This window comes from Pseudopipra pipra, chromosome 2, assembly GCF_036250125.1.
Source record: "Pseudopipra pipra isolate bDixPip1 chromosome 2, bDixPip1.hap1, whole genome shotgun sequence".
In the NCBI taxonomy this organism is placed as follows: Eukaryota; Metazoa; Chordata; class Aves; order Passeriformes; family Pipridae; genus Pseudopipra; species Pseudopipra pipra.
The window spans coordinates 28,433,872-28,456,992 of record NC_087550.1 but is presented as its reverse complement, the minus strand read 5'-3'; the positions used below and the strand labels follow the sequence as shown (position 1 = coordinate 28,456,992).

Genomic DNA, 23,121 nt, shown 5'->3' with positions numbered 1-23,121 from the left:
ATTGAGAGAAGTTTTGAAGAGAACAGGCCCTAAAACCCTGGGGAGCACTGCTAGTGACTGACCACCAGCTAGATGTTACCCCTTTTACTACAACCCTTTGAGCCTGACCCCTCAGCCAATTGTTCCCCCACTGTATTATGTGCATGTCTAGCTGCATGCTGAGCACTGCTCAGGATACAGTGAGAGACAGAATCAAAACCTTTGCTAAAAAAAAAAACCAAAAAAACACCCTCATTTGCCTTCCCTTTGACTACTAGGTGGGTAACCTTGTTGTGAAAGATTAACTGTCTGCTCTCCCCAAGTCCAGGGGAGTAGCTTTACTGACAGTTTTTCTTTATATCACCAGAGATTTTAAACTCAAATATTTCATGGTCATGATGGTCAAGACAGCCACCCATGAGACCATCTCTTTTTACAAATAACTCCAAGTTGAACTCTCCAGTGAAGAAGAGAGGCCTTTAGGGACCTCTTTCTCTGGTAAGGCAGAGCATGAGACATCTAAATGAACAGATATAATCTATGGATTCTTGATTTTAAACTTACCAGCAGTCACAGCCATAACTAATACCCACATATTTTTACTTGCAGCATCAAGGAAGCAAAAATTTTTTGAACCAGCTTTCAAAATGCATTTTCAAGTAGCCACCCTAAAGTAATCTGTATCTAACAGTGCCTTTGTAAAGTAGACTGCTCATTTCAGTGCTGCGTTTCTTGATGTACAATCATGAAAGTTCTTTTTCAGTCTGATTTCTCTGTAGACGGACACAATAAGTTCAGGGATTTGAACACAAATGAGGTTCTCAGGAATCTGAGCTTGCTCCACAAGATGTCTCCATTTTCAAGCTTCAGGTAGAGTTTAAGCTAATCCTTGGTATGCCTTGCTTTAGGCTGTGGCAGCTTTTTAAGAACGAAGAGAATTGAATCCTGCCCATTGTACCTACCCAGGAATCTGAAGCAAAGATAGGTGTTTCCTTAGACTAGGACTTTAGTCCCTTCCCCATGACTTAGACAAGGGTATCTGGCATCACTGAGAGGTGAATCACAGTACACCCCCTTCCACACATCTTTACTTTTGCCCATTGCTTTCCCCACTGTCCCTTTCCTGCCTCTTCCTCTGGTGGCAGCAGGTAAATGCACACCTCTATTGGCTCACAGGGTAAGGGAAGCCAAAGTCCAGTACATGGGAAGAGGGTCTGCTTACAAAGTGTCTTTTAGCTTCCAAATGCTTCCAAGCAAGTTTCTTGCCATATCAAATGATGGCAAGCAATGTCTTTCCTCCCATTATATTGTGTCTCGGGTGTGTGTCTTTAGACCAGGCAGCTTTCTCAACCACATGCTCCAGCATCAGCTGCTGAACTCAAAAATGCTCTGGCATTGTTTCTGCCTTTGCTTGCTTGAGGCAGAGTTTGCAGCTGAGGAGGGGCAGAATGTCTCCTAGCACGTGCAGGACAGCATTCCTTGGGGCTGCGATCTGTCCCTTGTAAGTTTGCCTGTTGCCTAGGCATAGGATGAAGTTGCTTTTTCTACAAGGATGAGTTCTTTCATCTTGGAAGTAAGTTATTGCTGAACCTGTGCTGTGCAGTATTGGCTTGGGGGATGCTATTCCTTGTGTTAGCATGCCTGAAATCACTGCAGCATCCACAAAGTTTGTTCCCTCCCTTGTACACTCTCCAACCTTGCCTTGGCTCTGCTGGCACCAGATCAAAGCAGGAGACTTTGCCTAAGTTGCCTAAATCACCCTACTGCCACTGCCTTGCTGAGGGATCCCTGCTCCTTCCTGCCAAGTGCAGAGTGTGGGCATGTCCTCGGGCAGGTGACAGGGTTACAAGGATGCAGTGCCTGCTTCCAGCTGGTTTGTACAGGCTGGCAGCTGCTTCGCCTTGCCAGCTCCCAGGCAGTCACCTTGCAGGCACAGTGGCAATTGCTACTGTATTAAAAACTGTGGAACAGAGTTAAGGTTTGTCCCATTCCTTCTCTTTTCTACTCTTTCCCCAGTCTGGATTTGTGCTCTAAAGTGAGAGGAGAGAACCTGGTCCTAAAATCCCCACTCCAAAACACAGGACGATCACAGCTGGACTTTCAAAGTAAAGTGTTCCATATGGTCCTGTGTCAGACAGTTGATAGTGACTGATGGTGCAGTTTTCTTCCCACACGGGGCTGACACGTAGCTCAGACTAGACAAAATTCTCAGGCCCACGTTTCCAAGCATTCTTGGTCTGGATCATAGGTCCCCCTTTGTGACCTAGCTTAGACTTTTCCCTGAGTGGGACAGAGCTCTTCCTGCCATCAGCTCTAGACAGGTCCAGGACACCTGAGCCATCTTTTTTGTTGAGTAGCAAATACCCACAGCCTAAGCAAAACCTGCATCCCTAAATTAAGGAGTCACCAGCACATTCTCTGCCACCTAAGCCAGCTGCCACAGAAAGGTTCTCTGCACTCCTGCTGTGTCTTTATCTAGACTCTCTCAGCATTCTCCCAAATAGTTCCATGCTGAGTCCCATTCTAATACCACCAAGGATAGGCATTCACAGAATTATATGAATCAGAGTGGGAAGGGGCCTCTGGAAGCCTTTGGTCCAGGCTGCTGCTGCAAGTAGCACCTTTACCAGCACTAGGTCAGAGCAGCTGTGGCTTTGTCCGTTCAAGGATTGAAAACCCACAAGCAAAATTTAGGTGCAAAAGCCATATCACAGTTCGTCAGTGCCTGACAGCCACCAACACTAGAGCCTCACAGCAAGGAGCTTCCATAATTGGTCATAGCTTCTGTCCTGGAGCCTGAAGGCTGCAGGAAGTCATGAAAACTAAGCTAGAGATGTTCTTGTAAGTCTTTGCAGGGCTGCAGGTGAAATTAGGAGTACAGCTATAGCCAAAAAGAAATTATAGGAAAAACCTTTTGGTACTCAGTAGTCAAACAAATTCAAGTTTATTTACAAACAAAGAAGAAAATGTGGCCATCATATCTAATTCTGGTATATTTACAGCATCCAGTTGAAGGATCAGAGTAGGAGGATCATAGGGCAGAGGGTTGGTATTAAGGAAAGAGGAAGTTTCCTTTGAATTGCAGAGGATCTGAGCTGAAACAGGCCAAAACCTCCATACTTGGAAAGCTGAGGCTTCAGAGAACACTAACAGGCTAAACTAACTCACAGCAGTTGTCAGAGAGGCAGCTCTGTGATGCCCTTCCTCAGCTCTTACTCAAGAAGCCCGCTTCCTCACAAAGCTGACACAGCAGAGGTGAGTTTGGGCCCCAGTGCTCAGGGAACAAAGGAAAGAAAGGGCCTGATTTTTTTTCCCGCTAATGAATGACAAGGGGGCAGTAAGAGACTTTGCTCGCCTGCACAGGCAAGGGACCGTAAAGTCAGTCAGCTGAGCTGAGCTGGAAAGCAGTCTGGTTCCAGGCACTGAAAGCTGGCAGGGAAGAGAATGGGAAGGCCTAGTTCCAGTCCAAGAGCAAGGAATGTGAAACAGGCCTGTCAGGATGTGAACTCCAGTCCAGGTTCAAACCTGCAATTATCATCATTTTTTCTTTAGTGAGCCTTTCAGCTTCTTCTCTGAGGAGCGCTGTTTCCGCACCTTCTCCTCCTTTTTCCCCAAGTTCTCATAAACCGTTGACTCCTCTTTTTGCCTGTAAGACCCAGAGAAGAACAACGGAAAAAGTGAGGAAGAGGAAAAAGCCAGCCAAGCCAGCAGGCAGGCTATTGCCAGAGGCAGGCATAGCTGGGTCTCTGGTTTAGGGGGGCTCTTACTTGGAGGGTTTTCGTAAAACCTTGGCATGTGCGTTCCTCACTGCAGGGGGGTAGGAGATGTTCCCATACTCACACTCGTTTGGCTTGCCTTTCTGAGACTACAGGAGAGAAAAAACAGGCTGAGAGGAGTGTGGTTTGGGAGATGCACATGAGGCACCATGGAAGAGTTCTGGCTGTTAAACCACACTTTGTGCCAGCACCTCAGTGGAGGTTGGTGGATTGCTGAAGTTCCCAGGCTCAGTGCATTCTGTCTGCTGCTGTCAGAGGGGAGCAGCAGGAATGCAAACACAGCCAGGAGGGAACAGTGGAGCAACAAATCTCTGGAGGCATTGGAATTTGCCTGGGAGTGCCAAATGTCAGCTAAAGAATATTAAACAGCAGCAGCTACTGGATGCTGCCAGAGGCTACAAGGAGAGATAAAGATGCCACTTATCAGCCAGAAGGAAAAAATCCTGCAACTGCAGAATTTAAATGTGAAAGATGAAGAAAGGAGAGGGCAAAGTCTTTGCTTGTCCTAGATTGAGCTTGTAACAAAACAGTACTTGGTGGAGATGGTACTTGAGCTGCTAATGTTGTCCCCTGAGCTCAAAAGTCTCAAAAGAGGGGAATAAGGACTCAGATCTTCATGCACCATTGTAGTCTGTGTATGTCCCAGTGTTAGCTTAAAGCCTGTGAAACAGAGCACTTGGGCTCAAAGACAACATCATGCAAGCCTAGGCTCACAGGGCAGTAGAGTCCCCTTTTTCACCTGGATAATTTCCAGCTTTTTCTTGGTTGCCTCTATGAACTGGCAGATGGCCATGTAGATGAACTTGTACTGGGCCTCTGTCTGCACCATCCCAGATCGCTGAGCCCTCACCATCTGGATGGTCTTCTGGATGTCAATGTCACAGTCCAGGCCTAGCAAGGAGAACCAGAAAAGCTTATGGACATGTTCACTGCCTCCTCTCCCAGTTCTCTACCAAAAGCAGTTACAGGGGAGGTCAGTCAAGAATTTTCTGTCTCCATCCATATTCTTTACTCCTATATGGACTTCCTATCTCTCCCTCCTGCTCAGCATCTTTCAAGTCTGGCTCTGGAGGAAGAGCCAAAGCTCAGGGAAGGCTACAGCCACAGTAAGTGGCAATGGTACAGAGATCCAACAGCACAACCTTCTCGGGGCTGGGGCAGGATCTCTCCCACTTATACCTGAATAGTTTTCATCCCTTTGCAGCTGGACTTAAGGGCATAGCCCTACTGGGTAGGCCAGTTCACTTTGATGGGGTCCTCTTACCCTTGGTGGAGATTGTTTCCACTATCATATCAATGACGATGATAGTCCCAGTGCGGCCAATCCCAGCACTGCAAGGAGAGGACAAGCAGAGGTCAGAGCAAAACAGCTCCTGAAAGCTGTTCAGCTGCTTCTGGGGAAGGATGCAGCTCTTGTAGCAGCTGTCCAGCAATGACACAAGAGAGTCACAGATTCAATAAGCAGAGAATTTGGTTTGGGGGCATCAAAGAGGAAAAAGCAAATATCAGGGCTGGCATAGGCTTCAGTCACAAGCCCTGGGGTACAGGCTGGAAGCAGCAGGACAGACTTTCTGTGTCTCACCCTAGATAAGGAATGGACAATGCTTCAAACTCCAGCCTCTGTACCAACCTGCAATGCACCAGAATAGGCCCTGCACCTGGGATGCTCTCTTGCTTCTGGTTTATCTGGTCGAGAAAGCTGAGGACTCCTCCTGGCTCACTGGGCACACCGTGGTCAGGCCAGCTCAGGTACTGGTAGTGCCAGATCTCACGCACAGCCTTACCCTGATAATAACAAAGCACCTCATTGATGAAACTGCAACCCAGCCCTGTCCCTGGCCTCTGTCCCAGAGAGATGCAGGTCTGAAGCCAAAGGGAATCTCTGTCTCCTGCACACTTCTTGGTGATTCCACCAGTGTGATTCCAGCCCAAATCAAGTGGGAACAGCAGTCCCAAGAATGATACAACAGCAGCATCACCACAGCACCCGACAGTTCCCAGCTTTAGAAATAGAGTGGCTCTTAGACTCATGGACTCAATGACAGCCCTTGATCATTCACACTCACGTTATCCTTTGGACACAGACAGAGCTGCCGGAGTTTGTACTCCAACGCATCGTGCTCCGCAGCATTCTCCACAAGGTAGGGACCATACTCCTTTGTGCTGCCCAGCTCTGGCCAGTAAGGCACACATTTGTTCTGTGTGGGCAGAGAGGGCAGGGTGAGGATGGGCAGAAGGCAGGAAAGAGGGAAAAAGCAGAGCAGTGGTTGAAGGGGAAAAGAGGGCATCTCCAAGACACCTACAGACTGCTACTTACCCGCCCTTTTTCTACCTCCCGTGTCGTCATCACGATGATGCGTGTGTTCTCCTGCCACACCATTTGCCAGAAGTCATTGACTGTGGCTTCCAGGCAGCCCTGGCTAGCGATGTAGGTCTTGGTGCACTCATCTGGGCTGATCATGGTGTTCTGATTGTGGACAGGGAAAGGTCAAGAGGGCTGCAGGAGCAGGCAGGCCTTCTCCCACTCTTGGGCATACAGGCATCTTTCATGAGTCTCACCTTGACATAGTTGGCATTGATATAGTCCGATCCAGGTATATTTGGGTCCCTTCCTTGGAGGATGACTCTGGAGTGATCAACTGGGGTGCAGTAAAAGAATAAACAGTGCAATGAGATACTCTGTGCAGCCACAAGAAGCTCTTTCACTGCCCCATGCCACCTCATTTCACTGCCCCACGCCTCCCAGTGCATGCAGCATGCCCTCTATCTTCACCTGTCCCTCTCTAGGGTCAGACTAACCTCACTCCATCTTCCCATCTCTCTGCCCCTATCATGAACCATCAGAAGTTAATGAGTCTAAGGCAACCTTCCCTGCTTCCTTCAAGGACATGAAAAGGCTGTGACCTCTCTTATCATCTCTGAAATTCTCATAACCTGTTCTGGAGGATAGAGCAGGCTGAGGCAGGGCCAGTGATGCCTTGGACAGCTCTTCATTGCCTGTCTGTACATATTTGTTTGGTTTTTTTTTTATAGTGGAGAAGCAAGACTCACAGGGCAAGATATTCTTGTATCGGTTCTTGCTCTTGTTTTCAGGTCTCTGACCCTCATGACGGTCAAACAGGTGCTTGGCTTCCTGTTTTTGCAAACTCTGAGAGCAGAAGAAAAATAGTCATGGCAAGATCACAATATATGACAGGGGAGGTGGGCACTTGGAAGAGATGTGGTGGTTCTGAGGACACATGGCCATGTTTGTGGGGGAGTAGAGAAGCGAAAAGCAAACCTAGACTTGAAAAGTCCAAAATCTGTGCCCTTGCTGTCTTGGTGATTCCTTCTCCCAATCCTGAAAAAGTACATTTTTACCTCACTGGGTTCACTTAATGATGACATTCACTCCCCAGGAGAACAGGTTCTAAACAGACACTTCTTTCAGAGATAAACTGACAAGACATATGAGAAGTCTGTGTATAGGAAGAAATTGAGGATGGAGAATGAGGTGGTGCACTGGGAATTCCCAAAAAGACAAATAATGTCCCCCAGCAGTTTCTTACATCAAATTCCTCCCAGAATCCAGCCTTGGACGTCTCCTCAGATAGACTCTTCTTGTTCAGTTCCTGCACTCTATTCTCAATGTCAGCAGCATTCACCCTTGTAGCATAGTAGGGCTGGGGATGGGAAAACACAGTGGGTTGGCATGAGAGAGAGAGCAGGAGGGAGAAAGAGAGAAAGAGAGATGGTGCTGGAGAGCCAAGTCTCCTCTGTGTGCTGTGGAGAAAAGAAGGAAAGGAACATAAAGCAGAAACAAACAGCAAGTCAGTCCCTCTAAAGGATCCCTAAAACCAGAAAACTAGGTTTACCTGCTTCAGGTACACGAAGGTGCCAGACATCTCTTCAATTCCGATCTTCTTGAAGTGCTCAACCAGATCTGTCAAGCTGTCAAACATTTCAGCACCTCCAACTGTGTAGCGTCCATTCTAAATCAAGGAAGAATGTGTAATGTCTCACTCATAACATTCATAGAATCATGGAATGGTTTGGGTTGGAAAGCATCTTAAAAGTCATCTATTTCCAATCCCCTGCCATGGGCAGGGACACCTTCCACTAGACCAGGTTACTCAAACCACCATCCAGCTTGGCCTTCAACACTTCCAGGAATGGGGCATCCCCAGTTTCTCTGGGCAACCTGTTCCAATGTCTCACCCCCCTCACAGTAAAGAGTTTCTTCCTAATATCTAATCTAAACCCTCTCTCTTTCAGTTTGAAGCCATTCCCCCTTGCCCTATCACTCCATGCCCTTATAAAAAGTCCCTCTCCGGCTTACTCACAATTCCCCTTTATGTAATGGAAGGGCTGCTGTAAGGTCTCCCCAGAGCCTTCTCTTCTCCAGGCTGAACAGCCCCAACTCTCTTAACCTGTCCTACAGACAAAGCTGATAATGCTCAGGGAAAAGGCAATGCTGGGGTGCAAAGCCGTGGGCACCACCCTGCACCATCTAGAAAAGCACTTCCTCTGGCAGGCAAATCAAATGCAAGTTTGCCCTGAGAACACAGAATTCACAGCATGACAAACTGACTGTACTCTTGTAGGATGGAAGCCCAGAGAAGGTATATTGCACTCAAATCTCATTTAAGGTCAGTTGCTTTTTGTCCTTGAAATCTCCTCATCCCAAGTGAGAGAAATAGGAGAACTTGTGACAGCCAGGTTGGTAACATTCATCAAACTAAGTATGGAGGCCCTGCAGATACCCCTTCTTCCTGCTCCAAACACTTTTAACTCTTTGGATGAACTCATAATTAGGTTATGAATCCTCCTCTCTCTTTTCTCACAGACTCCCTGTACCAGAGGGCCCGGTCACACTGAGCCCTGCCTCCTCCTGTGTCTGAGCACCCAGCCCATGCTCACCCAGGCTGGAGTGAGGACACAAGGACCCTGCAAGGGAATAGCACTTTGATCCAAATTAAGAAACACTGCTGGTGGTAATGAAGCTGACAGGGCACACGCTTTTGGGGACATGATCAGGAGAGGTCTCTTCCCCTCCTTGTGCTCTCCCACTGCTCACCTCACACATGATCTTGATGTGCGTGACTTTGAGCCGGGCCCCAGAGGCACTGGTTGCCCCAGCTGGTGGAGCCTCAGACCCAGGTTTAGGCTGGTCAGTGAGGACAGACAAGACAAAATCCCCAGGTTTGCTGAGGCTCTCCCGCACCAAGAATGTCCAAGGGGTGGCTTTGGCCTGGAGAAGTGACTCAGCTGCAGGACCTGACAGATGCCCATGGTACCACCTAGTTAAAACAAGAGGAGAGAGGTGGAGATGCAGTAAGTGGATGGCCTTGAGCTGATGAATGAAGGAGAGCAACACTGGGAAAGGGTGAGAGAGGAAGAAAGGAAGAGGGAGAGGAAGGAATGAGAGAAAGAATAAAAATCAGGGGAGGAGCAGGATCTTGGGGAAAGCAGATGAGACAGAAAGTAGAGAGCTGGCAGGAAGAGGACAGGGCAAGGGATGAGGTGGAGGCAGAAGGGACCCAGGGAGCAGAATGTTGGAACAAGAGGACACAGTGGGAAAGCAGCATGTGTGATCCAGTTGCATGACACACACAAGGGGGAGAGTAGTCTGTGGATTTCAGCACCTCGCAGTACTACTGGGATTCTAGCATTACTGCTGCAAGGTGCTTTGGAAACTCAGACACCAGGGAAACAAAAATAATGCCCCACTGAGTCAGAAAATCTCCCATCAGATTTAACAGCACCCAGATGGTTGTGTTGAGATCAGATCCATCAAAAACCCATTCCAGCGACTTCTCTTTCTGAAACTCAGTCACCTCCTCAATCAAAGAATAATTCCCATTCTCTGGGCACACCACACTGCAGCAATCAGCCTAGCCACAGGACTGAGCCCCTTTTCTGCTCCTGCTATTTACACTGTTGATCTGTGTGCACATTCCTGTCCTCAGTGCAAATACCCAGTCAGCAGCTCCTTCTCTCCTCCCAGCACAAGGTGAGCAGCATCCCCATCTGACCAAGGTGCCCTCTGCCTTGCTGCAGGACTGGACCCAGGGCACAGAGGGACACAGAGTGGTGCAAATGGTACAGCTGCTGCCAAGCCCCTGCCCACCTACAAAGGTCTCTGGGAGGGTATGTGCCTGCCCAGTGGGATCTCACTGAACTGAGCAGTGCAGGTGAAAGCAATGGTCATCAGAAGCAGGCTGGGACATGGGACAACCTCTCTTCCTACTGCTGGGCTCTTGGCCCTGCAGAAACTCCAGATGTGATCCAGGTTGTCTCTGTACAGGTTCTCTAGTTCCTCATGGCTGTCCCAAGCTCCACAGTCTCTTTGGACCACATCAGAAGTCCTGGGGGGCATTGCTAAGCTGCCAAGTAGAGATGTGGAAGGCCACATTCACTGCAGCACTGTCCTGCTTCTACAAAACCCACTTGAAAAGTGGAGCTAGAGATCCAAATTACAGAAAGTTGAGAGCTCCGAGGTGCTCTGGGCACTGGGAAGTGTTCTGAATCATCCCACTCCTCTTAGTACACAATTTCCAGTGGAGCCTTTGCTGAGTTTGAACACATCACAGCCCAAGTACCAGCACAGTCCTGGCACTCCTGCCATGGCCCCTTCACTCCTTCCCAGCTTGGTTTCATGGAGGGGACTTGGGCCCTTCTCCTTCAGCAGGGATGAACCCAGTTGAAACAGTCCCCTCCAGTCCTGGAACATCCCCATCCCCAGCTGCAGCCGTGTGCTGGGCTCTGTGTTCAGGGGGCTTTGCAGCATGGCTGCTGTGCCAGCTAAAGGCCACAGCTCTGTTTTGGCCACCTCCCCTGGGGAACAGCATTTCAAAAGCAGGTAGCTGTTGCATCAGGCTGATTTGCAGTGTCCCTGCTGCTTCCTTTCACTTGCAGGTACCTCGACAAGCACCAGCCACACTCCCTGTGTCACTGTGTCCACTGCTGCCAACGCCAAGCCAGTGTGTCAGGGCTGTGGGAGCGGGTTTGCTGCCCACGGAGCAGCTAGCAGGGAAGGCCTGGAGTAGTACTGGTGAACTTCACACTGTAAGGAAGCTGTTCCCAGGAACCAAGATGGAGTTCAAGAGGCCATACCCCAGTAACATAAGCAGTCAGGGCATCCATTCACCCCTGGATCTGGTCAGAAATCTGGTCATATTACTCTACACAACATCTAAGAACCATTCAAACAGCAAGAGGTGGCACACAACAGCCTTGGCAAGTAGTTGCTGTTGATCCTTTCCCTATGCACTGCAAGAAGTAGCTGGTGACTGGCAGTCATTAATTTCTGAACCTCCTTCCAAAGAATTGCTCAGCTACCATGTGCTCAGATGGGGATCAGCTGATCTCTCCTGCTCATTAGAGAGGTCTCCAGGCCTCCCCCACACAGGTAGGATGGAGTTAATGGGTCCCATTACCCCCTCCCTTCCCCCAGCATAGCCCAGCTCTTCAAAGCCACGTGATGGAAAATCACTTGGGGAGAGAGTGAGAAGAGCTTTCGTAAGAGCCTGGGGGGGGTTGTGTGTTAAGTTTCCAACCGCAGAGAGGAAGGGAGGAAACTGCAGGGCCACAATGCAATGGCCTTGACTGGAGAGGACAGCCAGCAGCAGACCTGGCCCCTCTGCAGCCTGACCCCAGAGCAAGCTGGTTAGTACCCTGATGCTTCACCCAGGGCATCTCTGCTCCCTGCCTCCACGTGTCTGAGGAGGACCTGCCTGAGGAGAACTTGTCCACCCCTGAGCAGGGCATGACAGCTCCCCGAGCTGCACCAAAGAGCCTAAAAGCAAAATGCAAGGGCAAAACCACCTGATTTGATTTAGGAACTTAGTGTCAGAGACACATGCAAAGTGAGGACAGGAAGGAGACTAAGCAGGCTGGGAACAGCACGGGAACATAGCCCTGCTCTCAGCTATGTGAGTCACTCAGGCCCAGAATAACCAAGGAGGTTTGGGGTAAGACTGAGGGCTTCCACATAACATATGACTCTATGGATTGCTGCAGACCCACACCTGAGACCACAACCTTTGCTTTTAGGAACAGTGTATAAATAGCAAAGGCAACCGGAAACCAGAAGTAAAAATAGAGCTCTATTAGGTCTGCTGTGATGATCAAGGTATGGCCAGCTATTCCCAGGGATGCTGCCCCCACAGATGCAGAGGTGGCAGGTGACACTTTTTGCAGGACTTGCCCTAGGGATGCAGGCAGGGCAGAAAGAAGGCCACAAAACACAGAGGAGGTCTCACCACAGACACACTGCTTTGCTGTCCCCATACCTCTCTGTCGTGGGGTCAGAACAGTTGAGCGGGTATCGCAAGTCGATGATGGTTCCATCTTTGTCCTGCAGTGAGCCCTGTTGCTGTGTGTAGTACTCTACCAGTTCTGACAAGGTAGCAAACTTCTCCCCTCCATATAGGTCATAGAAATCCCCAGTATTCTGGATGCGGATGTGGGTTACCTGGTCACCAACCCTGTGGAATAAGCACAGAGCAGTGCAATGAGGTGGTTGGAAAAGAGGCAGAAAGTGTTCTGGACTACCTCCTGCCATGGAACCAGAGCAAACCATCCCCATGAAAGACGACTGGAAAGAGAAGCTCCAGGAGCAACTTGAAGGAAGGTCTAGATGATGCTGGGAAGCTCAGCTTGGAAAGAACTCAAAGGAATACAGATAGGATGAAGATGATGCCACAGGACATGTAAGGATCTCAACAATCTCTGTGTATAACACTGAAAAGACAGAACTTGGGGTTCAAGTTACCTACCGAACTGAAAGAGAAAAATCACCCTGATTCTTCCGACTGGGTCTGGCTAGAAAGCTCCCATGGACACCCCGTCCCTTCAGTAAGGCTTCAGCTTCCAGCCCACTCAGGTCACGATGAAACCACCTAGCAGAGAAGATAAAAGCAAGACCAAGTGAATAAAAATGGCCAGACGCTACTGTGGAGACCTGTAGGGTGAAGAACAGTCCCTGGTCAGCATCCCTAGGTGAGAGTCAGAATCAGCATCCCTTCTTACTTGATACCTCCCCCAGCCTATGGAAGCTTCCCATTAGAGACACGGCTGCCAAGGTGATCCCCATTCTGATTTGTCCTACTTTTCTGGTCCCCCTCCTTACACACACAGACTTTTCAGACCCTCTTACCTCACCATTGTGGAGAGTGAAAGAAGAGGGGGCCAAGTGGCTGCCACCAAAGAAAGTCAAAAAACACAGAGGAAAAATCAGTTTGTACTGGCAAGAAAAGGGAAGTCGGAGGTCTGTGCCGGAGCACCCAATGCCAAGCTGTTCCTGTGCCTCTTGGGAGCTGGCCATGTATCTCTCCTGGAGTCTACTGTCCCTCCATTCAGACCCTCTCCATCCACGATTTTCTGGTTAGGTGCCTTGTTCTGTGGCTCTCTGTATAGTGCTCTTGGGCACAGGCAGGTGCAAGCCCATGCGCAGCTGGGCACGCGCGGCTCCAGGAACAGGAAGCGCTCTGAGCCATCAACTCCCCAGCCCCAAGCTGCTTTGCACACACTTCTGCTTCTCCTTTTGTGTTTTTCTTCCCCATCCCCCCTATTATTTTTGGGCCCCTGTCTTTTTACACACTAGGGCTGATGCTATGCATGCACCTTGGGCCTTGGCCACACTCAGAAAATTTAGTTCTGCATGTCCTCTATTCCCTTTCTTCCCCAAAAAGCCAGTAAGCGACACGAGCAGTCCCAAATATCCTACATACTCTGTACAGGCACAAAGGGGAATCTGTGCAAACCCAGAGCCACAGACTTAGAGGTCCAGGCTAGTGCTCAGAGCACAGCGATGCCTCCCTGAAACCAGCCTGACCTGGATGGCGCCGACAAAAGCAGCGGTAGCTCAAAAGGGATGGCGTGGGAAGGGGGTGGTGTTAAAGCTGCCCAGAAAGGCAGGCAGAGACCAGGACAAACAGTTACTACCTACAGTGAGCCCACACAGCACCGAGAGAGCTTAGGCGAGAACCTTTAAGATCGCAGCACAGCCAAAGCTGACAACCTGGACAACTAGGTAGAAAGAAGGAAAACTAGCCATTCCAGTTACCTAGCTATTTCCAGCTATGGCCCATGGCTGACCTGTCCATAGCACTGGTTTCAAGGTCTGCAGGTCTCAGGAAAGACTAGGAACTAAGCAGTGACCTGAGGGCAATCAAGCTGGCGAAGGAGCCTGACTTTTCCCTGGGGCAATCTCAGCTACCCTGTGTGGGCAGCAGGAACAGTAAGAGCCTTGCTCATTTCAAGTACCAGCAGCTGCAGACTTCCCTGCATACCCACCAGACTGGGAAATCCTGCAAAAAGCTGAACAGGCTGCTAACTACGACCTAGACAAAAACTTGTGGCCAAGACAGAAACTAACAACAAAGGGAAGTACAGGAGAGATGAGTGGGAAGCTAAACTTCATTTGCTAGAAAGGCAACCCAGGCACCTACAACAGCTTCCTTTGAAATGCTTCTAGTTTCACACACATGATGAGCCATGAGCTGCAGGGATCCAGCTGTACTGATTTAAAACTGATATTAAAAAAAACAAGGAGACTTTAAAGGCACAGGTCTCTGTGCCTCAAGGGAACAACTTCTACAGAAAGTGCAGAAGCTGCACCCGAATCAGAGACAGTGTAGCACTGGCACAAGAAAGTATTGTGCAGAGGTAGGAGAGAGATGGTAGGAACTTCTGGGCAGAAGTCTCAAAAGACAGTTCCTGATATCAAAAGAATATTAGAGTATGTTGGGTCAATATGAAGCCAAGGCAGACGAAAAATAAAACCTAGGCATCCTCAGACCTCACGAACTGACTGAAGGAGAAAATCTGTCTGAGCAACTGAAAATCAGTTGGACTCGGAAACAAGAAAAGAACAAAGTAGCAAAGAGCCTAGATCGGAGCAGAAAGGGTGAGTTAGCACTAAACCCAATGTAACTCAGTATCCCCCGGCAGGACAAGCCACAGGGTGCAGTGTACCCCGTCAGTATTTGTGTGGACACAAATCCCGTATCACATAATTTACAGGCTCAGTTTATGCTTCTGGTTGCTTGCAGCTCAGGAAAGGAATGGATGCACACAGCTGCCTTGGTGTCTTTGACCTGGGCCATCTAATTTAAAACTACCAGGGAGGAGCTCCTGCCACTAAGGGAGGGAAATATCACTGTAGAGAAGGTTGGTATCTTTGAGGTTGCTCTCCCAAATGGATGCAGCATAGAACAGCTGACTATAATTGAGCCACTAAAATACTTTCTTAATATAATTAACAGGTCAAGAGATTTCAGCAAAGAGAGTTGTTTGGCTTTCAGTACAACACAGGTGTTAGAACCTCATCTTGCAAATCCCTTGCGGAGCCGAGCCACAGCTAATGCAGGAACAAACTTACAGGAGAAGATAAATGAAATAGCTAAGTAAAAAAGACACCCACATCTGGACTGCTGTAAAAAAAAAAAAAAAAGACACTGAGAAACTAGAGAGAATCCAGCATAAGGCCACAAACGCACAGGCACAAAGAGCCTGGAGCACAGCAAAGATGGAGGAAACTGGGTTTATTCAGCTTGGAGAAAAGATGCTTAAGGAGGGATTTAGCAGCTGCCTGAGACTACTTAAAAGGGGCTGGGGGGGGGTTAGAGATGATGAGTCAGATTCTCCTTTGTGGGACACAGCAAAAGGACAAGAGGCAATAGACATAACTTGCAGCAAGGGAAATTCTGAGTAGGTATCAGGAAAAATTGCACACGTGCTCCCCCCCAAGGGCAGTTTAGCACTTGCCACAAGCGTCCAGAACGGCTGGGGAACCTCCACCCTGGAAGATGTTCAGGACTCACCTGAGCAAGGCCCTGAGCAACCTGATCTAGCTCTGTTGTGATCAGGGGGCTGGACTATGCGATCCAGAGGTCAAAACAGTTGTTAAATAATAGAGGGAAAGGTTATGTATAGAGTTTCTTTTCCCTTAAGCCTCTATTTGCAGCTATTTGTAGAGTCAACAGTCAAATCCATAACAAATGAACAAATTTAGCATCCTCTGGCAAGGAGTTCTACTGCTCAGCTACAGAAACACCCCCTCCTTTGACCTGCTTATAACCTGCTCCCTCCCTCATTTTTATTAACATTTGATTGTTGCAAAGAAAGAAAGATCAGTGACTGATTCCTGTTCCCCCACCCTGCTCCAAGCTGCTCATGGTAACAGACCTGTAACATCCGTATGCATCCTCAGCTCTTTGCCAGGCTGGAGACTCCAGTGCTACCAAGGCGATCTTTGTACAGAACTATTCTACACCTCTGATCATCTTTGCTGTCCCTCTCTGAGATGTCTCCCACTCTGGCTCCTTGTTTTGGAGATAAGGGTGATGGTGGCAGAGAACTGTGGTGTTCAAGATGCTGCTGAGTCTCGGACAGTGATGACTTTTGATGTTCACCACAACCAGCATTAAGCCAACAACTGCAGGGTCTTTTATATATATAATAAAAGTTTAACTCCACAGAGGTTACAAATAGTTCACAGTCATTTTATACGTAAATTTTGAATTATTTTTCTGCATGAACATTGTTTTACATAGGCCTATAGGGAATTTCATCTGCTGTTTTATTGCCCACTTGTTCACCATCATAAGGTCCTTCTGCAATTATTCACAGTCAACTCCCACTCCATTATCCTGAATAACTTTCCACCATCACCCAATTTTCTCACCTCACCAAGCTGTATTCCCAGGTCACTTGGGAATATACTGAACTGTGTATATTTCAGGTTAGGCCTCTGTGATCTGGCCACTGATGACTTCCCTTTGCTGTAAAAATGGGGTGTTAATTTCCATCTTCCATTTCCTACTTTTTATTAATTTTTTACCTAAGAAAACCTTAAACTTCTTTTTTTATGCTATGACTTCAACTTTATTTAAAGACTTTGATGAGAAAATCTTGTTAAATTCTTTAAACCCAAGGAAACTGTATTGGCCAGACCTGCCTTATCTACAAGCTTGCTAGGTCCCTCAAAAATCTCCAGTTTAACAGGACAGGATTTGCCTTTACAAAAGCAAGTGCTGCTCTTTCTTTAGTATCACATTCATTGCTTTCTCTGTTATAATGTCTACCCTCTTGCTCAGATGATGATTTTACTGTTCCGTGCTTCCCTCGCACTTGGGGGATCTAATTTGGAACCCTTTTTGAAAACGAGCATTGCATTCATTACTTCTAATTCTCAGCCCTGAGATTATTTCAGCAAGGTTTTGCTGTTCTGCACAGAACTACATTCTAGTTCAGTCTAGTTAGTGCAGAGTGAAGGCCATTTGGGCTTAGGGAACAGACAGATGGACCCTCTTCCTGGGCCTGGCTGAAGCCAGATGCTCTCTGTCAGGCTATGGGACCCCAGGACAGTGCTGCACCAACAAGGTTGCTCAAATCCTTACCACAGAGTAATGCTAGAACGAATCCCATTTCCTGACACCCTGCAACTGCAGTCTCCAGAGTAGAGCACCTGTTTGAACTAACCAAGAAGGCTGTCCTCTTGTTCCATAGAGGGCTAGAAAGACTGTAGCAAATCAAGAAATAACCGGGATTTTAAAGGTCAGACAGCTGACCTCTCTCTGTGCCTAACACACTGAGAGATACTCTAGCTGTGGGGTGGCAGAGGAACTGCAAACCCCTTATCAAACTGAGAAGGAGCAACAGTAACAGCAATAATGATCTAAAACACTGGGAGCTCCAGTTCTCTGGCTATTAGAAGGTGGGTTTCTTTTTCCTTCTACGCCTAATTCCTAGTGCCAGTATTTTTATTTTTCTCATCAACAATTCTTGTTTTCTAGCCCTAACTAGCATTCATAGCACTCACCCACGGGATGGCATCAGGATGTTGTCTCTCAGATCCCCACTGATGGAGGACTGACAGGAGCTGGTGGAGGAAGTACCACAGCCCTCAACCCAGGGGGTCCTACTAAAAAAAATAAAGCAAGATTGGAATTATCAGGACAGTATCTTGAGATGGATTTGGGAGAGAAATCAAAGATCTTGGTAGTGGAGGGGTGGACTCGCACCCTCCCAACAGGGCTATACGCTCATGGCGGTGAGTGCCAGGGCTCTGGAGCAGCAGCTGGCAGTGTTTGCGGGCTGCGGCACCTCCGGTGACTCACCTGATCCGCACAGGCAGAGTCCTGAACTCCGCCTGTTCCTAGGCGGACTGAGAAGAAGGTAGCTCCAGGACAGGCAAACCTCAGGCCTCAAGTAGAGGGCTTAATTGTCACCATTTGCAAAGTGCTTCCTGGACTGTAGTTAATGAATAATCAGAGGGGTGGGGGAAGGCCAAGGCCAAGCTGGGAGAGGCAGATGGAGACGGAAGGGACCTACTGTTCTTCCTGCCTCCTATCCACTGCTCACGCCCTCCCTGGCTACATTCCTGCCCGGTTTGTAACTGAAAGGCACAGAAGCAGCTCTCTCACACCTGGCTCACAGCTCCCTGCTTTCCCGGGCTGGCTCCTTCACCCCCGGCTCTGCCACCCTCCTCAAAGATCTCAACTCTTCAAAGGGCAATGGGCACATGGGGCAGGAGGCTACAAACAGATACACCTGATGTCCCTCCATTTGAATCGCACTGGAAACATAGAATGTTACTCTGGAGAGAGGCTATTCCACGAGATTGATCCCTCTACAGTCCCAAAAAATGTGAGGTACGATTTTATGTTGTTTATGTTGTTCTAATCCAGGCTGCAGCCAAATGGGGCAAGCCCAGCTCTCCCACGCTCTGCCGCTCCCTGCTGCATCTCTCTGCTGCCTTTTTCACTAGGGATAATGTGCTGGATTGCACATTCAGCCAGAAAAAAAGGCAGCCACAGACACTAGAGGCATGAGTAAGTTAGCACTGACTCTGCTGGGGGCAGCAGGCTCAGTGGCATTAACAGCACTTGATCTGCTTAGTGACACATTACCTAGTATGTTTGAAACAACACATTTGTAAATGCTCGCTCTTAAGGCCTAGCACCTCCTACTAAAAAAAAAGTCTCTTTGATAAGGCTTCACAATAAGGCTCTGCACAAACCTTTTTGCAGAAGGCAGTGCATACTGGGTCTTCTGGAACAGCAGCACATGTGTCATGAGGCAGGCACTGCTGTACCTGTACCTGCCCCTGCCCCAGGGAGCAGCACCCGTGCCTGGGGAGCACCGCTGAGCTCATGGTCATTCATAGAACACGGGCATTTTCAACACAGGTTTTATTCACGAGCGGACACACGAGAGGGCACGAAGCATCCCGTTCTCTCCAGGTCAGCATCTCCCTTGTTCAAGTGCTCCATTCCCAGGGCTGACAGGACCTGCACCTTGGGAAGGAAGGCACCAGCCGGAGCAGCGGGAATGCTCCGCGGGAATGCTCAGGAAGCGGCAACTCCGCCAGTCCCTGCCCCGTGCGGCGGCAGCGTCATGGGCGGCAGGAACATGGCCTTGAGCTTGCCCGACATGCTGGCGATCTCCGGGTCCTGCGACTCGTAGGACTTGATCAGGCGGGCGAACTTCAGGACCCCTGCAAGGAGAGAGGGTGGGCAGGGGGCCCTCGCTGCCCCGGCGGGCCCAGAGCTCCCCGCCCGGCGGGGGCACAACCCACCTTCGCCATCGCTGCTGAAGCCGTAGGCCTTGATCACGTCCTGCTGGATCTGGGTGGCCACAGGCAGCAGGAACTGCAGCATCTTGCCCATGTCGTTGCAGGCGTTGTCCCGAGCCTCCTCCATGCGCTGCGCGTTTTCGGGCGCCCCGAACGCCTTGATCACCTCCGCCAGCACCGCTGCAGGACACGGAGACACGGACACTCAGCCATCTATCATCCTCCTGTACTCACCGCCGCGGGACGCGGGCACTCAGCCGCCCGGGAGATGGGGAGGTGCGGGGATGGAGATGAGGAAATGGAGCAACGCTGGCGCGCTCACCCTTCGCCTGCTCGGCGCTGAGCGCCGCCGGGCCCGCGGGCTGCGCGGACGCCGCCATGGGGCGCGGCGGGGCGGCCGCGGCTCCGGACCCGGGCCGGCGGACAACGATACCGCCCCCGACTGCGCCTGCGCCTCCCCGCCCCTTTCTGCCATTGCACCGGTGGGTGTGGCGGCTTCCCGCGAAGGCGGGAAACCTGCTGGACAAATTCTAAAAGAGCTGAAATCACTGCCGGAAATGAGTCCCCGGCGGGGCTCCGCTCCTGGCCGACCCGCCCGACGGTGAGGGCGAGAAACCCTCTTTCCCCAGATTGTTCCCTCCGAGGTTCCCCAGCCCCGCCACCCCCGTCCGCCCCTCCCCGCGCTCACATCGGCGGCCGCCGCCGAAACGAGCCCGGCCGCGCCGGTCGGGCCTCGTATGCAAATCAGCAGCTTCCCATTGGCATCGCGTGCGCAAGCCCCGCCCCTCTAGGCGAAGAGGGCGTGGCTCCTGCCCACCGGCTCCTCCGCGGCTTTCCCCGGTCCCAGCCCTTCCCTGTTTTCACCGAGAAAGCTTGTGTTGGTGCCCTTCCCCTCATGGCCCCAGGGAAAAGAAATGAACACACTGGAGTCCTGTTTCTGGAAGGGGGTTTTTTGTCCTTTTTTTTTGTCCTTTTGTAAGAGCTTCATATATATATTTATATATATAAATTATTAGAATGTGTGTCGGTGCGCGGGAGTGCAAGGGGAACATAGTTTGGGTGTTTGGTTTTGCTTTTTTTTTCCATAGCTGTGTTGTTGGTTGTTTTTCCTTTTAATGGTTAAGTAAATATATATATATATATGGGGGACCAATCGAGAGATACAACTGTGAAATCAGAACACGCACGCAGGGGCAAGGGAGTCACAAGTTGCTACATAAAACTGCCACGTCTAATAGGATGTGCATGAGTTAAAGTACATCAATTAGGATGGGTGAGGGGAAAGGGGCAGCCGCCCTCTTACAGTCCCAGGACTCAGTGTCACTGCTCAGCCACATCATCTCTCCCCGTGGGGCTCAGAGGGGTCGCAGTGGTGATCGCAGTCTTGAAAACAGTCTCCCGGTGCTTTGCACCTCGTGGCCGTGCCCATTCCCATCAGCCACAGGAAAGCACAGCCACTATCCAGCAAACAGTCCTGCGGTGCTTTGCACCCCGATGGCTGGGACCAGACCCCAGACCCTCTGTAGGCAGGAGTGGCCACTTAGGAAGGGGTCCTGTAACACTTTGTTTGCATCTGAAGGGATGTTGGAGAATGGGAAGCTGCTCTGGCTGATCTGAAAAAGTTCCACGTTGCTCTTCTGTATCGCTAAGCAGTATCTTACACTTAAAGGGGGGTGGGGTGTTGAGGAGACATCTTGAAAAAAGGCTCTGTTGGGTTTGGAGTTACTTCTTGGCTGCACCTCCTCCTCACAGAAGTAGAAAAGGCAGCACCATCCTGTACATGAAGTCCTGCAATGCTCTGCACTTTTTATTTAATGCAAGTGTTACCCCAAAATAAAGGACGGAGCTGCTGCCACCCTGAATTCATGTCAGTCTTTGTCTTTCTGAGCTCTGTGCAATGCTGATTCTCTTTTCTTCAGAGCTCAGCTGAAATCACGTACCGATTGTTTCATGTCCATTAGTGGTGTTTCAGTCCCTCCCCATTTTCTCTCCTCCACTTTCTGTTCCCAGGATGCCACCCTGTACTTTTCTTGTACTCTTACTGCATGGTGGGATCAGGATGTGTCACTTTGCAGCTTCCCCTTCATCAGGATTCGGTTGATTGATTGTTCCTCTTAAGAGAAAGACATGATGATGTCATGTTGACAGCAGAAGTCCATTTAAAGGGGTTTGTCACTCTCCTTCTTCAGGTGGCTAGGATAAAGAAGAGGAATGAGGTGATTGTGAAAGGGGAAAAGACAATTTATTACGTCCCCCTGCCTCTGTTAGTCTAGACCCACATGACACTGCTGGCTTGCAAAGTTTGGCAAATCCTTGAAGTAGGAGATGCTATTGAAGGTACAACACTGCACCTCTTTCTTTCCCAGTGTGCCTCCCCACGTACATGTGAAAGCCTCGTCTTGGCAAAAGCATCAAGCCCTTGCAAATGTTTTGTATTTTGGCAGGGCTATTGGTTAGTCATAACTGCATTTAGCATGTGTGAAACATGTAAAGTTCTTTCCCCTTCCAGAGGTGAGGAGCCTGGCAAGTGAATAGCCACTTGCCAAGAATGACCTTCCTGTGGCCAGCCCACAGCTGTTCCCCATGGCAAGGCAAGGCATCCCTGCTCCCAGGTGTGGGCTCAGGCAGTCACCCATCTCAGGGGCAATGCTTCCTCGTGCCCACCACCTCCACCAGCCCCAGGCTGGGCCTGGAGGCGTATGTGTGAGGTGAGAGCAGGCCCACACACCTGTAGTAATCCTCCTGCGTCGGGAGTGGCACGCCGTGCAGGGGGTGATGGGCGTGAAGCCACTGCTGCTGCTCCAGGGCCAGGCGCTGCAGCTCAGCCGACTGCGCGTGCATGGCCTGCAGCTGGTGTGCTGCGGACATGGGCGCGGAGAGAGAGCCCGGCAGGTCCCTGTAGGGTGCAGCTGCACCCGAAACAGAGAAGAAACAAGTTGATGAAACAGCTCCATCCATGGCCCCACAGCTCAGTCAAGACTCTGCTGCACTCCCATTCCCTGCCCTGCCCACATGGAGGACCTGCCCACCCCCTGATAGAGTGGTCCTGTCCTACACCATGCTGAAGCTCTGTTTGACAGACCTGTTTGGTCCTGTGACCCCTCCTGATGCCCCTGCCTGTCAAAGCTCTGTTGATCTCTCAGGAGGAGACCAGCAGAACCTGTGAGCATCCTTACCAAAAAGCTGGTGGCGAAGCACTTCATTCTCATGAAGAGGGTGAGGCAGGAGAGGGTTGGGGATGGTTCCAGCTGGGTATGGTATCCGGGTGAGGTGTGATCCCGAGGCAAGTGGGTCAATAAGAGGGTGAACAGAGGCTGAGGCTGGGAACAAAAGATAACACAAGATAATTGTCCCATGCTTTGTAAAAGCTAACATGAAGAAAGGTGCAAGGCCTCACAAAACAGACATGGAGAGAAGGCTGGAGTATGTTAGGGATGGAATCACTTCACAGCTAGACAATACAATACCATGTCCTTCTGAGTGTTACTCTTTTTGCCTGCATTGAGTTTCACATGAACCAGTCTGGCAGAGCTCTGTTCCCACACTCCTCAGGGAGAAGTACTGCTCCTTAGAAGTCAATTCTGCAAGGACCTGCTCTGCAATCAGGTCTGCACCCTGTATCATGCTTATCTGCCACCCTGGCAGTCATTCATGTGTGTACTTGGATGCTTCCGTTTACCGGTCTCATCCAGGACAGATGCTCTTTCCAGTGGTCTGGACTCACTGCCAGAGTGCTGGCTAGAGATGTCCAGCTACAGAGAACGGGGGAATGGACATTCATTTGTACCTGGTGCCACCTCTGAG

At 49.9% G+C, this 23,121-nt stretch overlaps 3 protein-coding genes and 1 non-coding gene across 11 annotated transcripts in view; all 4 read right to left on the bottom strand.

The window, feature by feature from the left end:
- Window positions 1-2,907: 2,907 nt before the first annotated feature.
- Window positions 2,908-18,918, bottom strand: PTPN6 (protein tyrosine phosphatase non-receptor type 6). 5 transcript variants are annotated; one of them, XM_064644670.1, is made up of 16 exons: window positions 18,763-18,918; window positions 17,563-17,664; window positions 12,515-12,637; window positions 12,029-12,223; window positions 8,812-9,034; window positions 7,610-7,726; window positions 7,304-7,417; window positions 6,807-6,903; window positions 6,315-6,394; window positions 6,073-6,222; window positions 5,822-5,953; window positions 5,386-5,540; window positions 5,020-5,087; window positions 4,495-4,646; window positions 3,747-3,844; window positions 3,446-3,625 (listed from the first exon to the last, which is right to left on the bottom strand). In XM_064644670.1, the coding sequence occupies exons 1-16, from the start codon at window positions 18,816-18,818 to the stop codon at window positions 3,517-3,519; spliced, it is 1,971 nt and encodes a 656-aa protein (XP_064500740.1). In that variant the 5' UTR covers window positions 18,819-18,918; the 3' UTR covers window positions 3,446-3,516. The 5 variants fall into 5 exon arrangements, with proteins under 5 accessions (XP_064500745.1, XP_064500740.1, XP_064500741.1 ...); XM_064644671.1 differs by having other exon boundaries at window positions 17,563-17,661; XM_064644672.1 differs by lacking the exon at window positions 18,763-18,918 and adding an exon at window positions 17,861-17,988 and having other exon boundaries at window positions 3,449-3,625.
- Window position 18,919: 1 nt separating this feature from the next.
- On the bottom strand, window positions 18,920-20,074 carry C2H12orf57 (chromosome 2 C12orf57 homolog). Of its 2 annotated transcripts, none has more exons than XM_064644681.1 (3): window positions 20,006-20,074; window positions 19,321-19,497; window positions 18,920-19,239 (listed from the first exon to the last, which is right to left on the bottom strand). In XM_064644681.1, exons 2-3 carry the CDS (start codon window positions 19,442-19,444, stop codon window positions 19,091-19,093), a joined length of 273 nt encoding a protein of 90 aa, XP_064500751.1. In that variant the 5' UTR covers window positions 19,445-19,497; window positions 20,006-20,074; the 3' UTR covers window positions 18,920-19,090. The 2 variants fall into 2 exon arrangements, with proteins under 2 accessions (XP_064500751.1, XP_064500750.1); XM_064644680.1 differs by lacking the exon at window positions 20,006-20,074 and adding an exon at window positions 19,640-19,797.
- LOC135410540 (U7 small nuclear RNA) lies at window positions 19,808-19,868 on the bottom strand. Its single transcript, XR_010428729.1, has one exon. It is a non-coding gene; the product is annotated as a U7 small nuclear RNA (small nuclear RNA).
- Window positions 20,075-20,251: 177 nt separating the features above from the next.
- The window catches only part of ATN1 (atrophin 1), a 28,375-nt gene continuing 25,505 nt past the window's right edge, over window positions 20,252-23,121 (bottom strand). For all 3 annotated transcript variants that reach the window (XM_064644668.1, XM_064644667.1, XM_064644669.1), the window contains 3 exons: window positions 22,494-22,637; window positions 22,046-22,226; window positions 20,252-21,510 (listed from right to left, as the gene is read on the bottom strand). In XM_064644668.1, coding sequence (XP_064500738.1) covers window positions 21,477-21,510; window positions 22,046-22,226; window positions 22,494-22,637 — 359 coding nt within the window. In that variant the 3' untranslated portion in view covers window positions 20,252-21,476. The remainder of the gene's footprint in view (window positions 21,511-22,045; window positions 22,227-22,493; window positions 22,638-23,121) is intronic.

Coding starts and splice junctions, on each gene's coding strand:
- PTPN6 (XM_064644670.1), bottom strand. CDS start 18,818: ATGACACATGTGCTGCTGTTCCAGAAGACCCAGTATGCACTGCCTTCT. Junction 17,665..18,762: donor GCACTGCCTTCTGCAAAAAG/GTTTGTGCAGAG, acceptor TATTTTTTTTAG/TAGGACCCCCTGGGTTGAGG. Junction 12,224..12,514: donor GATTTTTCTCTTTCAGTTCG/GTAGGTAACTTG, acceptor CTTATTCCACAG/GGTTGGTGACCAGGTAACCC.
- C2H12orf57 (XM_064644680.1), bottom strand. CDS start 19,697: ATGGCGGCGTCCGCGCAGCCCGCGGGCCCGGCGGCGCTCAGCGCCGAG. Junction 19,498..19,639: donor CAGCGCCGAGCAGGCGAAGG/GTGAGCGCGCCA, acceptor CGTGTCCTGCAG/CGGTGCTGGCGGAGGTGATC. Junction 19,240..19,320: donor CTTCAGCAGCGATGGCGAAG/GTGGGTTGTGCC, acceptor CTCTCCTTGCAG/GGGTCCTGAAGTTCGCCCGC.